Source organism: Hemitrygon akajei, chromosome 17 (assembly GCF_048418815.1).
Source record: "Hemitrygon akajei chromosome 17, sHemAka1.3, whole genome shotgun sequence".
Taxonomy (NCBI): domain Eukaryota; kingdom Metazoa; phylum Chordata; class Chondrichthyes; order Myliobatiformes; family Dasyatidae; genus Hemitrygon; species Hemitrygon akajei.
Genome location: NC_133140.1, coordinates 3,132,766 through 3,147,111, shown reverse-complemented (window position 1 = coordinate 3,147,111; position 14,346 = coordinate 3,132,766). Strand labels below are relative to the sequence as shown.

Here is a 14,346-nt window from a genome sequence, read left to right as displayed (position 1 = left end):
TTCCTTGTACACTCTTCCATAATATTCTGTACAAGCTGTCCAATCCTATTTATTTGGCCATTAGAACATGGGTGCGAACAATACGTCATCGAGCTTTCTGTAAATCTTATTGTTGTGTATTTAGCCAATGTGCAACACTCAGTTGGTGAAGAGAGAGATCCAATGAGGAGTGAGGAGAAATGCAAAAGTGACCAGCTGTCTCAGCAGGAACAGACTAACAACACAGAGAGAAGTAACTACAATTCAACAAAACATCAGAATAAAACCAGGAAGGACTTGGGGCCAAGGTGAGGATCTTGTCCTGTAATATCCAAATTATCGATTATCAGATCAGCCCTGTTGCCTTGATTTTCTTTATCTTATTCTCTTCACATTCATGTCATTCCCCCCAATCCCAATATCTACCTTTACTATGTATTGTGGGCTGTTGACCTTTCAACCTGGACATTTTTTGAATGTGGGAGGAAACTGGAACAACAAGGAAAACCCACACTATCAGAGTCTATACAAACTCCACACAGACAGCACGGAGAACAAAACCTGGGTTACTGGAGTTGAAGTAGCAGCTCTACAAGCTGCAATTTCTTGGTATAGTGGCTTTAAATTAATTTTTTAAAAAGTGCTTTACACAGGCAATATTAAAGTATACTGGCCTCATACTATAAGGAGAAGCATTAAGACAAGTGACTTTCCTGGTCCAACCAAGTATGTGCCACGGTCATGAAAGTGTGGCAGTGCCTGTACTTTATCAAGAGTTGAAAGTAATTCAGCATGTCCCCATTGATCATCATTAACTTTTATAGATGCACTAAATAAAGCATTTTGTCTGGATGCATCAAGGCTTGCATGGGAACAACTCCGCCCAAGTTTGCAAGAAAGTGCAGTAATTTGTGGATATAGCTCATAAGAACATAAGAAATGGGAGCAGGAGTAGGCCATCTGTCCTGTCAAGCCTGCTCCGCCTTTTAATAAGATCATGGCTGATCTGGCCATGGACTTAGCTTCACCTACCTGCCTTTTCTCCAGAACCTTTAATTCCCCTACTATGAAAAAATCTATCCAACCTTGTCTTAAATATATTTATTGAGTTAAGCTACACTGCTTCATTGGGCAGAGAATTCGACAGATTTACCTCTCTGGGGAAAACAGTTCCTCCTCATCTCCATCCTAAATCTACTGCCCCAAATCTTGAGGCTATGTCCCGTAATTCTAGTCTCATCTACCAATGGAAACAATTTTCCTGCCTTTATCTTATCTATCCCTTTCATAATTTTGTGTCTCCATAAAATCTCTCATTCTTCTGAATTCCAGAAAGTATAGTCCTAGGTATCTCAATCTCTCCTCATAGTCTAACCCCCTCATCTGTGGAATCATCAACCTGGTGAACCTCCTCTGCGCTGCCTCCAAAGCCAATATATCCTTCCTCAAATAAGGAGACCAGAACTGCACATAGCACTCCTGGTGTAGCCTCACCAGGACCCTGTACAGTTGAAGTATAACCTCCCTGCTCTTAAATTCAATCCCTCTAGCAATAAAGGCCAACATTCCCATTGCCTTCTTGATCGCCTGCTGTACCTGCAAACCATAGAAACATACAAAACCTACAACACAATACAGGCCCTTCGGCCCACAATGCTGTGCCGAACATATACCTACTTTAGAAATTACCTAGGGTTACCCATAGTCCTCTATTTTTCTAAGCTCCATGTACCTATCCAGGAGTCTCTTAAAAGACCCCATTGTATCCACCTCCATCACCGTCGCCGGCAGCTCATTCCTGCATTCACTGCTTTCTGTGTAAAAAAACAAAACAAAAAAAACACAACAACAACTCCTCTGTACCTACTTCCAAGCACCTTAAAACTGCCCTCTCATGTTAGCCATTTCAGCCCTGGGAAAAATCCTCTGACTATCCACACGATTAATGCCTCTCATCATCTTATACCCCTCTATCAGGTCACCTCTCATCCTCTGTCGCTCTAAGGAGACAAAGCCGAGTTCACTCAAGCTATTCTCATAAGGCATGCTCCCCAATCCAGGCATCATCTTTGTAAATCTCCTTTGCACCCTTTCTAGAGTTTCCACAATCCTTCCTGTAGTTAGGTGACCAGAACTGAGCACAATACTCCAAGTGGGGTCTGACCATCGTGCTATATACAGTGGCATGCAGAAGCTTGGGCACCCCTGGTCAAAATTTCTGTTACTGTGAATAGTTAAGTGAGTAGAAGATGAACTGATCTCCAAAAGTCATAAAGTTAAATATGAAACATTCTTTTCAACATTTTAAGCAAGATTAGTGTATTATTTTTGTATTGTACAATTTCAGAGTGGGGAAAAAAAGGAAAGGAGAACCATGCAAAATTTTGGGCACCCCAAGAGAATTGAGCTGCCAGATAACCTTTACCAAGGTCTCAGACCTCTATTAGCTTGTTAGGGCTATGGCTTGTTCACAGTCATCATTAGGAAAGGCCAGGTGATGCAAATTTCAAAGCTTTATAAATAACCTGACTCCTCAAACCTTGTCCCAACAATCAGCAGCCATGGGCTCCACTAAGCAGCTGCCTAGCACTCCAAAAATTAAAATAAATGATGCTCACAAAGCAGGAGGAGGCTATAAGAAGATGAAGCGTTTTCTGGTAGCCGTTTCCTCAGTTCATAATGTAATTAAGAAATGGCAGTTAACAAGAACAGTGGAGGTCAAGTTGAGGTCTGGAAGAGCAAGAAAATTTTCTGAGGGAACTACTCATAGGATTGCTAGAAAGGCAAATCAAAACCCCTGTTTGACCGCAAAAGACCTTCAGGAAGATTTAGCAGGCTCTGGAGTGGTGGTACACTGTTCTACAGTGCAGTGACACCTGCACAAATATGACCTTCATGGAAGAGTCATCAGAAGAAAACCTTTCTTGCGTCCTCACCACAAAATTCAGCGTCAGAAGTTTGCAAAGGAATATCTAAACAAGCGTGATGCATTTTGGAAACAAGTCCTGTGGATTGGTGAAGTTAAAATACAACTTTCTGGCCACAATGAGCAAAGGTATGTTTGGAGAAAAAGGTGCAGAATTTCATGAAAAGAACACCTCTCCAACTGTTAAGCACGGGGGTGGATTGATCATGCTTTGGGCTTCTGTTGCAGCTAATGGCACGGGGAACATTTCACTAGTAGAGGGAAGAATGAATTCAATCAAATACCAGCAAATTCTGGAAGCAAACATTACACCGTTTGTAAAAAAAAAGCGCTGAATATGAAAAGAGGATGGCTTCTACAACAGGATAATGATCCAAATCCACACCTCAAAATCCACAATCCAAAATCCAAGAATTTCACAGAATTAGAAGTCTTTTGCAGGGAAGAATGGGTGAAAACCCCCCAAACAAGAATTGAAAGACTCAGCTGGCTACAGAAAGCGTTTACAAGCTGTGATACTTGCCAAAAGGGATGTTGCTAAGTACTGACCATGCAGGGTGCCCAAACTTTTGCTTTGGGCCCTTTTTTTGTTATTTTGAAACTGTAAAATTAGAGAGAGTGCAGAGACGATTTACTAGGATGTTACCAGGGTTTCAGCACTTAAGTTACAGAGAAAGGTTGAACAAGTTAGGTCTCTATTCATTGGAGCGTAGAAGGTTGAGGGGGGATTTGATCGAGGTATTTAAAATGTTGAGAGGGATAGATAGAGTTGACGTGAATAGGCTGTTTCCATTGAGAGTAGGGGAGATTCAAACGAGAGGACATGATTTGAGAGTTAGGGGGCAAAAGTTTAAGGGAAACACGAGGGGGTATTTCTTTACTCAGAGAGTGATAGCTGTGTGGAATGAGCTTCCTGTAGAAGTAGTAGAGGCCAGATCAGTTGTGTCATTTAAGGTAAAATTGGATAGGTATATGGATAGGAAAGGAGTGGAGGGTTATGGGCTGAGTGCGGGTAGGTGGGACTAGGTGAGATTAAGAGTTCGGCACGGACTAGGAGGGCCGGAATGGCCTGTTTCCGTGCTGTGATTGTTATATGGTTATATGGTTAAAAGATGGAAATAAAAAAGTAATGTTGCTTAAAATATTAAAGAAATGTGTCATCTTTAACTTTATGCATTTTGGAAATCAGGTCCTCTTTTACTCACACTACTCCACACTACCAAGGGTCTTACCATTAATACTATGTTCTGTTCTCATATTTGACCTACCAAAATGAACCACCTCACACTTATCTGGGTTGAACTCAATCTGCCACTTCTCAGCCCAGTTTTGCATTCTATTGATGTCCCACTGTAACCTCTGACAGCCCTCCACGCTATCCACAACACCCCCAACCTTCGTGTCATCAGCAAAGTTACTAATCCATCCCTCCACTTCCTCATCCATCTTTTGTGATTCATGCACAAGCACTCCCAAGTTGCTCTGCACAGCACCCTGCTACAAATTTTTACCATTTATATAATCTGCTCTTTCATTTTTCCTTCCTAAGTGGATGATCTAGCATTTCAAGTCAAGTCGTTTATTGTCATTTTGACCACAGACTGCTGGTACAGTACACAGTAAAAATGAAACAACGTTCCTCCAGGACCCTGGTGCTACATGAAACAATGCAAAACTACACTAGACTATGTGAGACAGCACAAGGCTACACTAGACTACGTAAAACAACATAAAAACTGCACTAGACTACAGGCCTGCACAAGACTACATAAAGTGCACAAAACAGTGCAGGGTAGTACAATAGTTAATAAACAAGACAATAGGCACAGTAGAGGACAAATTACAATATAATAATAAATTATGTAGATGTCAGTCTAGACTCTGAGTATTGAGGAGCCTGATGGCTTGAGGGAAGAAACTGTTGCACAGTCTGGTCGTGAGAGCCCGAATGCTTTGGTACCTTTTGCCAGATGGCAGGAGAGAGAAGAGTTTGTGTGAGGGGTGCATGGGGTCCTTCACAATGCTGTTAGCTTTGCGGGTGCAGCATGTGGTGTAAATGTCTGTAATAGCAGGAAGAGAGACTCCAGTGACCTTCTCAGCTCACCTCACTATCCGCTGCAGGGTCTTGCGAACCGAGACGGTGCAATTCCTGACCCAGGCGGTGATGCAGCTGCTCAGGATGCTCTCAATACAACCTCTATAGAATGTTGTGAGGATGGGGGATTGGAGATGGACTTTAATCAGCCTTCGCAGAAAGTAGAGATGCTGCTGGGCTTTCTTTGCTATGGAGCTGGTGTTGAGGGACCAGGTGAGATTCTCCGCCAGGTGAACACCAAGAAATTTGGTGCTCTTAACGATCTCAACAGAGGAGCCGTTAATGTTCACCGGAGAGTGGTCGCTCTGTGCTCTCCTGAAGTCACCAACCATCTCTTTTGTTCGCATTCAGAGACAGGTTGTTGGCTCTGCACCAGTCTGTTAGCCGCTGCACCTCCTCTCTGTATGCTGACTCGTCGTTCTTGCTGATGAGACTCACCACACTTGTGTTAGCAGCGAACTTGATGATGTGATTTGAGCTGTGTATTGCTGCACAGTCGTGGGTCAGCAGAGTGAACAGCAGTGGACTGAGCACACAACCCTGGGGGACCCCCGTGATCTGTGTGATGGCGTTGGAGATGCTGTTCCCAATCCAGACTGACTGAGGTCTCCCAGTTTTTGTTTTTTGTCCAGGTGGAGAGTGGTAGTGATGGCGTCATCTGTTGAGCACTTGGGACGATATGCGAACTGCAGGTGGTCCAGTGAGGGGGGCAGCAGGGTCTTTATGTGCCTCATGACGAGCCTCTTGAAATACTTCATGATTTCCCAACATTGTACTTCATCCAACAGGCTCTTGTCCACTCACTTAACCTATCTATATCCCTCTGCAGATTCTCCATATCTTCTACGTAATTTAATTTCTACTCAATGTAATGTCATCAGCAAACTTAGATACAGTATATTCGGTCCCCTCTTCCAGATCGTTAATCATGAACAGTTGTGGGCCAAGCACTGAATGCTGTGGCACACCACTCACCACTGATTGCCAACCAGAGTAACACCCACGTATCTCAACTCTCTGCTTTCTATTGATTAACCAATCCTTTATCCATACTAATGCATCACCTCCAATTCTATGCATACTTATGGATAAGTCTTTTATGTGGCATCTTATCAAACGCCTTCTGGAAATCCAAGTAAATAATGTCCATGTATTCCCCTCTATCTACTGTGCTTGTTATCCTTTAACAACTCTAGTAAGTTTGTAGAACAGGACCTGCCTTTGCTGAATTCATGCTGAGTCTGCATGATGGATGCATTTCTTTCCAGATGCCTTGCTATTTCTTCTCTAATTATAGCTTCAAGCATTTTCCCAGCTACAGATGTTAAATTACCTGGCTTATAGTTACCTGCCTTTTGCCTACATCCTTTTTTGAACAGTGGCATGACACTTGCCATCTTCCAATCCATTGGAACCTGCCCAGAGTCCAGAGAATTTTGGTAAATTATCACCAAATCCTCTACTATAATTTCTGCCATTTCTTTCAGTACCCTGGGATGCATTCCATCAGGACCAGGGGACTTATCTTTCTTTATGCCTACAAGTTTGCTCGGCACTATTTCTTTGGTGATAGCTCCGAACATCATGGGAACTAACCTCCCTTCACCCATGGACTTCGTCTACACTTCTCACTGCCTTGGTAAAGCAGCCAACGTGATCAAAGACCCCACCCACTTTCAGATACCTTGTCTTCATTCCACATGCACCCTTCGCCCCAGCATCTAGCAGGAAATACACAAGTCTACCAGGCTTGATGATAACTATTATCCCACCGTTATAAGACGATGGACTGGACCACTTTTTGATAAGGTGGATTCTTGCCCACAATCTACCTTGCTGTGGCTTTGTACCTATTGTTTGCCTGCACTACTTTCTCAGTAATTATAACACCTTATTTTACATTGTGCTTTTGCATTTCCCATGTTATCTTGATGTACTGATGTGATGAAATGACCTGTATATATGGCATGCAAAATAGTCTTTTCCCTATTTCAGTACATGTAGTAATAATAAATTAATTTATCAAATTTACAAATTTAAAGTTGGAAGTTTTTAAGGGGAAGGAGAATGGAGATATTTATGGAAGGAAATTCCAAGCTTTAGGCTTCTTATAGCTACAGATATAAGGTGATTCAAGTCTGGAATTCTTAATTGGAAGAGCACAGATACTCTGGAGAACTTCAGGAGCTCACAGAGAAAGGGAAGAGATGATGAGTAGGAGAGGTTCTGTGTGGGGACATGAAAACAAGAGTGAGAATTTAAAATCAAACAATTGCTAAGCAGGAGCTAATGCAGATAAATAAACACAGTGTTAAAGAATGAACTTGACCTTATGGAATTTATAGTTGGTGTAATGTGGCTTTGGATGACCTCTGGTTTGGAGAGTGTCATATGAGAAACTCTGCTCAATGGTTCAAAGGTCCAATTTAATGTCAGAGAAATGTATACAATACACATCCTGAAATGCTTTCTCTTTGCAAGCATCCACAAAAACAGAGGAGTGCCCCAAAGAATGAATGACAGTTAAACGTGAGAACCCCAAAGTCCCCCTCAGCTCCCCTCCCTCCTGCACATAGGCGGCAGCAAACAACGATCCCCCTCCCCCACCAGCAAAAAAAAAGCGCCATCACCCACCACCAAGTACTCAAGCATGAGCAAAGCAATTGCAAAGACACAGACTTGCAAAGACTTTGCGTTTCACCTGGCATTCGGCATACCACAGGCTCTCTCCCTCCCCCTAATAAGGGAGAAGAAGGTGTCTCCGTTTTTCCCAGCGAGCGGGGAGACGTAACAAACAACTTGCTGGTTTATGATGCCAAAAGTCCGTTACGTTGCTTTTTCTGAGCTCTGTTCCCAAAGATGTCAAAGATCCTGGGTCTTTGGGCACAGAGCAGTAGATTTTCTGACTCCCCCGATGACACACTGGTCTCTTGCAGTGACACCGACCCTCAATCCGCCCATCTCCAGTGCCCCGTGATCTTAGGCTTCCAATCTGAGCCGGACTCTCAGGCCAAAACCTTGGTGTGCCGAACAACCGCCAGTCCTGAAACCCGGACAACGGGTCCAAATCCCGCAAAGAACCGAAGTCAGTATGTAACTCCAGGGCAGGGTCTTTAAAAGAACCCTAAAAGGGAAAAATAAAGATATTAAAGATGGAAATAGAGCTGCTTTTGAAGATGCAAGCAAAGGAGTCACCATTTAATGCCATCTTTGCTCTGCCTCGGAGGTTCTCTTGGATAACTCTACTTGGAGGCTAGGAGGTTGTTGGAACTGTTGACTCTAGTGGTAATACATGGTTCAAAAGTTCTATTGGTTGTGGATTTGATCTGAGGCAACACCTTGAAGGACTTGAGAGGGGGAAGGAAGATTAGAGTTGGGATCTACATGAATAGAAAGGACAAAAGTTATTTGTTTATTGAGAGGATGTGATGGTGTATCATCACAAAGTGAGAAGACAATACCAAAGGAGATAGAAGATAGAAAAATTTGAATAATATGAAGACCAGGAAAGCATGTTTGGAGGTCAGCAGTTTTACGAGAGTAGGGTTTAATGGACTGGGAAGCCATTTTGATGAAAACATTGGAGAGGACATGAGGAAATAGAGAAAACATTAAAATCAGGGCTGATGCACAGGGTAACGATGGAAGAACTTCAGCTTATGGTTCATGGGAACAGGAAGAGGCAGCAGATCACATGGTTTTGGTGTTGAACATTATAAGAGAGAGGGAATGTAACAGGGAAGGGGATGGGGTTTGAAGGATGGTTTACAGTGAAGGATTTATAATTACATTCCAAGATGATTGTGGGTTACTGACCCATTTCTGTTAGAAAAGAGCTGGAAAATGTGTTTTATTTGAGTCAGCAGACCCGATGTAAATGGCTGAAATGTTGTATGGGGTATTCTTCACTTTGATTTATGGAGATGAAGGTGAAGACTGTTGCAGGAGGAGAAAAATGGTTTATTGGATTCCATATTGATAAATGTGAAGATAAGTGTAAAAATAGATCTGTAGCTGGAGAAATCTGGTGGTGAATGGAGAGTTGAAGGGTGAGGATTGATACCTCTGTTTATGCTTAGGGAGCCTTTAACCAAGACCAGATAGTAGAGATGTTTTCTCATTTTCACCATTTGTTTCCTCCTTATCAGTGATCACTGGATTGTTGTTGGTAATATATGAGTTCCACAGAAGATGATCGTGCGGTAGTTGAGTACCTGGGTGTGTCTGCATGGTCACTTGAGAAACCAATGTCTCTTATCTATTTTTACTTTAATGTGAATATATTGTATAGCTGCTACAATTATGTGACATTGATACAGTGGTTTGGAAATGGCATTGTAAATCCTGGAAGAAGTTTAGAAAGCTGCCACTACCTTTGATGATCATTTCCTTGCTATTATCAATCTGATGACAATTCACCTCCAATTTGATTGTCTTTCATAGTATGCAATTGTAGTCCAAATACTCCCACTCTACAGCTTCAACCTAGCAGACACCCCCTTTGGAGGGTGAATGTGGAATGGGTGGAATTGATATGGTGACTTCCTCTATATTAGAACATGGATCCACTGAAAAGAACTGAATTTTAGAATGTTTGTAGAAGTGCTGAAGGATGCTTTCACCTACCTCCATACCGTATTGCAACTTTCTCCGTTATGTATATGAGTTGTTTGTACCCAACAGCTTTGCTTGTCAAGCTTCTCCCTTTAGATAAGTGAGACAATCCAATTACAGGCTTCTGGTCCTAAATAACTCATCTATCCCTATGACTCTGTTGTATTAGTGTAGCTATATGCGTGTTGACTTCTTAATCATCCACTGCCAGTCCAGGTGAAGGATCTCCAGAAAGTCCCCTGAACTTCCTCCAGTACTTTGATTTCTTTTTTGCCCTGATTGCTGTGTCTTTCTCTTCAGCTTCACCTAGTCAGGTAGCCAACCTGGCCAGTAAGAGATTTAAGTCTTTAACCTTTTCCCCATTAACACACTCTGTACACAGCTCATCTGTGAAACCTGACTATGATAGCTTTGCAAAGTTCAAAGTACATTCATTGTAGTGTTTACTTTAAAACAAACCAAAACCAGTGAGAGACTAAGCCAGCAGGTTGACACTTTATGACATGCTTCAAAAATAACAATGCTCCAAAGTTGAAAAAGGTATACTCGACCCTTTATTACAAAACCAGCCAAGATGAACAATCTTGTGGTGATTTAAAATAAACTAATGGAATGAAATCAGCAATATAGCATTCAAATTAAAGAAGTAACGAAGTTAGCAATCAAGCTAATGTATTTAAGAGAAGTTAGCAATCTAGTTAGCGTTCTAATAACATAATTAGCATAACTAAGCAGTCAACTAAATTAGCGTTCCATATGTAACTAAATATTTTAAGTGTTCCACTAGAGTCCTATTTAGTGATCGAATAGTGGTCAACAAAACAAATATCCTTTTCCATTGCTCAACCCCTCTCCACCACACTAAACTAAACAACTAACCAAGCACAAGCATGTATACGTAACTATACTCATTTGCTTCTAGCACATCCCAGCCAACGTGACAGATTATCATAATAAACAGGCTACAAAATATAATACAGAAATAAAATAAATATATGACTCCAACAGACAGAAAATAGATACTTGACTCCTACATCACAGACCCTTAATTATTACGTTATGAAATCCCTTTTTACTGGGCATCTCTAGAGATGAGGCTCACTAAGCCTTGCTAATGGTCACTGGACTGTGGTGAGAAAACCATCTTTCTCAAAGTCCATGCTTTTAGGGTTGGTATGGCTTGGGCTTCGACCACCTGAACCCTGGTCTTCGTGAATACTGTGTAAATACTGCCCCCATGCAATTAGCCATCATCAAGAAAAAACATCACACACTGCATACAATTATAAAGAAAGTATATTTACAAATTCAGCTTTATCGAACAGATAGTAGAAAAAAGAAAAGAAAAACAATTAAAGGGCCCATTAGAGTTAATCCAGTCCAAGTGTGAGCATAGGTTCAGCTCATCTTGAAGATGTCTTCAACTTGCACGTCGGGCCTGCAGTCTGCATGAAAGCACACACCACCTTCCGAATGTTGCTTGAAATTCATGTCAAACAAACGGGCTCCCCCACAGGAGTATTGGTTCTTCCTCCTTAAAGCCAGTCTTCTGCACAAAGCACCTTGTGCAACAGGGATAGCATCTTCAGCTATTCCCCCCCCCCCCCCGTCTTCGAGCTCCTACCAAAAAGACCTCAACGCCCAATGGTGTCCGCCACAAAAACCTCTCAGCCCAGCATTCTCTAGCACTTTCTCCCAATCCCACCAACTAAATGGCTGACACAACATTCCTAAATTGAACAACATATCCTCTTATTTTTAGCTCAAACGCAAACATGCTAAAATCAGAACAGACTGCTCTTATAGAACTGCTAAAATGAAAAGCCTACAGCATAGCAGTAAAAATCTTAACGAAGGCATTCCACTCTTTCCCCCACCCCCCACCAAAATGGTCATGTCCTCATGACTTTGAAATTTACCAACTCATCATTAATAACACAGTTTTCAAAGGAATTTAATGATGTCAGGATCTCCAATCCACTTGTAAATGGTAGTGACATATCTCATTAAGGGGTTAGATGCAACACTGTTCTCAACACTCGGTGAGTCTTAGGCCAGCCTATCTGGGAGTTTCCTGACTCTTTGAAACCTCCTTATCCCACCTTCAGCTCCTCCAGTTTTAACCACCCTTTGTGACCTTTACTGTCTACCAGAGGGTGCTTCCCCTGTCTATCACTCGTATCATCTGGTGGCTCGTCCCTCTGCTCCATGACTGAACTTAACTTCCTCCAGTTTAAGCAGGTGCTGCCAAACATCTTCTCCCTTCACTGGTGCTAACTGGCAAGACCTTTCTCAGAAAAAGGTGTCCTTGGTCGCTCTAATAGTATGGCAAGCACTTCTAGAGCAATCAACATCCGACTCATCAGTGGAAACATCTTCGCGTCAAAGCATCTTCTCACCGTAAGAAAGATCCAACCCACGTCTACTCTATCAAAGCCTTTTAACATTCGATAGGTTTCAATGAGGTCACCCCTCATTCTTCTGAATTCTAGCGAATGCAGGCCCAGAGCCATCAAACGCTCTTCATATGACAAGCCATTCAATTCTGGAATCATTTTTATGAGCCTTTGAACCCCCTCCAGTTTTAGTACAGCCTTTCTAAGGTAAGGGGTCCAACCCTGTTCACAATACTCCAAGTGAGGCCTCACCAGTGCTTTATAAGATTTTAACATTACGTACTTGCTTTTATATCCTAGTCCTCCTGAAGTGAATGCAAACATTGCATTTGCCTTCCTCACCACAGACTCAACCTGAAATTAACCTTGAGGGAATCCTGCACAAGGACTCCCAAGTCTGATTGCATTTCATTTTTTTGTTTTTTCTCTCCATTTAGACAATAGTCATCCCTTTCATTTCTTCTACTAAAGTGCATGACCATACACTTGCTGACACTGTACGAGGGGTGATTGATAAGTTTGTGGCCTATTTTCAACATAGTCCCCTTCTACATTTACACACTTAATCCAGCAGTCGTGGAGCATACGGATCTTGTCCTCCAGAAAGTGTCCACAGATGGGTGATTGATAAGTTAGTGGCCTAAGATAGAAGAAGGTGAGTTATACAGTCAACTCTTTGAGTGATTATGCAGAAAGTTTGAAGTTAATAACTCATCTCCTTCTACTGTAGACCACAAACTTATCAATCACCCCTGATGAGTTATTAACTTCAAACTTTCTGCATATTCACTCAGAGTTGAACTGCATGTGCATGTAACAAGAGCTGTATAACATCTCCTTTTACCTTAGGCCATGAACTTATCAGTCACCCGTTGTATTCCATCTGCCATTTCTTTCTCCATTCTCCTAATCTATCCAAGTCATTCTGTAGTTCCTCTACTTCCTCAAAGCTATCTGCCCCTCCTGTATCTTCATATTGTCTGAAAAACTTCCATTATCCAAATCATTGACAAATAACATTGGTCCTAACTCTGTGGAAAATCACTAGTCACCAGCAGGCAGTCAGAAAAGGCTCCCTTTATTCCCATACTTTGACTCCTGCCAAACAACCACTTCTTTATCCATGCTAGAATTGTTCCTGTAATATCATGGACTTGTAGCTTGTTAAGCAGCCTCATGTGTGGCACCTTGTCAAAGGCCTTCCGAAAATCCAAGTACATAACATCAACTGATTCTCCTTTGTCTGTCCTGCTTATTATTTCTTCAAAAAATTCCAACAGATTTGACACGTAATATTTTCCCTTGAGGAAGCCATGCTGACTATGGCCTATTTTATCATGTCTCTCCAAGTACCCTGAGACCTCATCCTTAATAAGTCAGCTCCAACATTTTCCCAACCACTGTCAGACTAACTAGCCTATAGTTTAATTTCCTTTGCCTCTCTCCCTTCTTGAAGAGTGGAGTGACATTTGCAGTTTTCCAGTATTCTGGAATCATTCCAGAATTTAGTGATTCTTGAGAGATCATTACTAATGCCTCCACGATCTCTTCTGCCACCTATTTCAGAATTCTGGAGTGTACATCATCTGGTCCAGGTGACTTATCTATCTTCTGACCTTTTAGTTTTGCAAGAACCTTCTCTGTAGTTATGGTAACTTCACACACTTAATGCCCTCTGACACCTGGAACTTCCACCATATGCTAGTCTCTTCCATAATGAAAACTGATGCAATATACTTACTCAGTTTGTCCACCTATTTGTTGACCCCCATTACTACCTCTCAAGCTTCATTTTCCAGTGGTCCAATATCCACTCACATCTTTTTTATACTTTATGTAACCATATAACATATAACCGTATAACAATCACAGCACGGAAACAGGCCATCTCGGCCCTCCTAGTCCGTGCCGAACTCTTAATCTCACCTATTCCCACCTACCCGCACTCAGCCCATAACCCTCCACTCCTTTCCTGTCCATATACCTATCCAATTTTACCTTAAATGACACAACTGAACTGGCCTCTACTACTTCTACAGGAAGCTCATTCCACACAGCTATCACTCTCTGAGTAAAGAAATACCCCCTCGTGTTTCCCTTAAACTTTTGCCCCCTAACTCTCAAATCATGTCCTCTCGTTTGATTGTCCCCTCCTCTCAATGGAAACAGCCTATTCACGTCAACTCTATCTATCCCTCTCAAAATTTTAAATACCTCGATCAAATCCCCCCTCAACCTTCTACGCTCCAATGAATAGAGACCTAACTTGTTCAACCTTTCTCTATAACTTAAGTGCTGAAACCCAGGTAACATCCTAGTAAATCGTCTCTGCACTC

The 14,346-nt window shown here is 42.0% G+C and overlaps 1 protein-coding gene across 5 annotated transcripts in view; it reads left to right on the top strand.

The window, feature by feature from the left end:
- Positions 1 to 14,346, top strand: part of LOC140740442 (dynein axonemal assembly factor 1-like) — a 186,088-nt gene that overhangs the window by 65,556 nt on the left and 106,186 nt on the right. For all 5 annotated transcript variants that reach the window (XM_073069579.1, XM_073069576.1, XM_073069580.1 and 2 more), the window contains one exon: positions 125 to 287. In XM_073069579.1, coding sequence (XP_072925680.1) covers positions 125 to 287 — 163 coding nt within the window. The remainder of the gene's footprint in view (positions 1 to 124; positions 288 to 14,346) is intronic.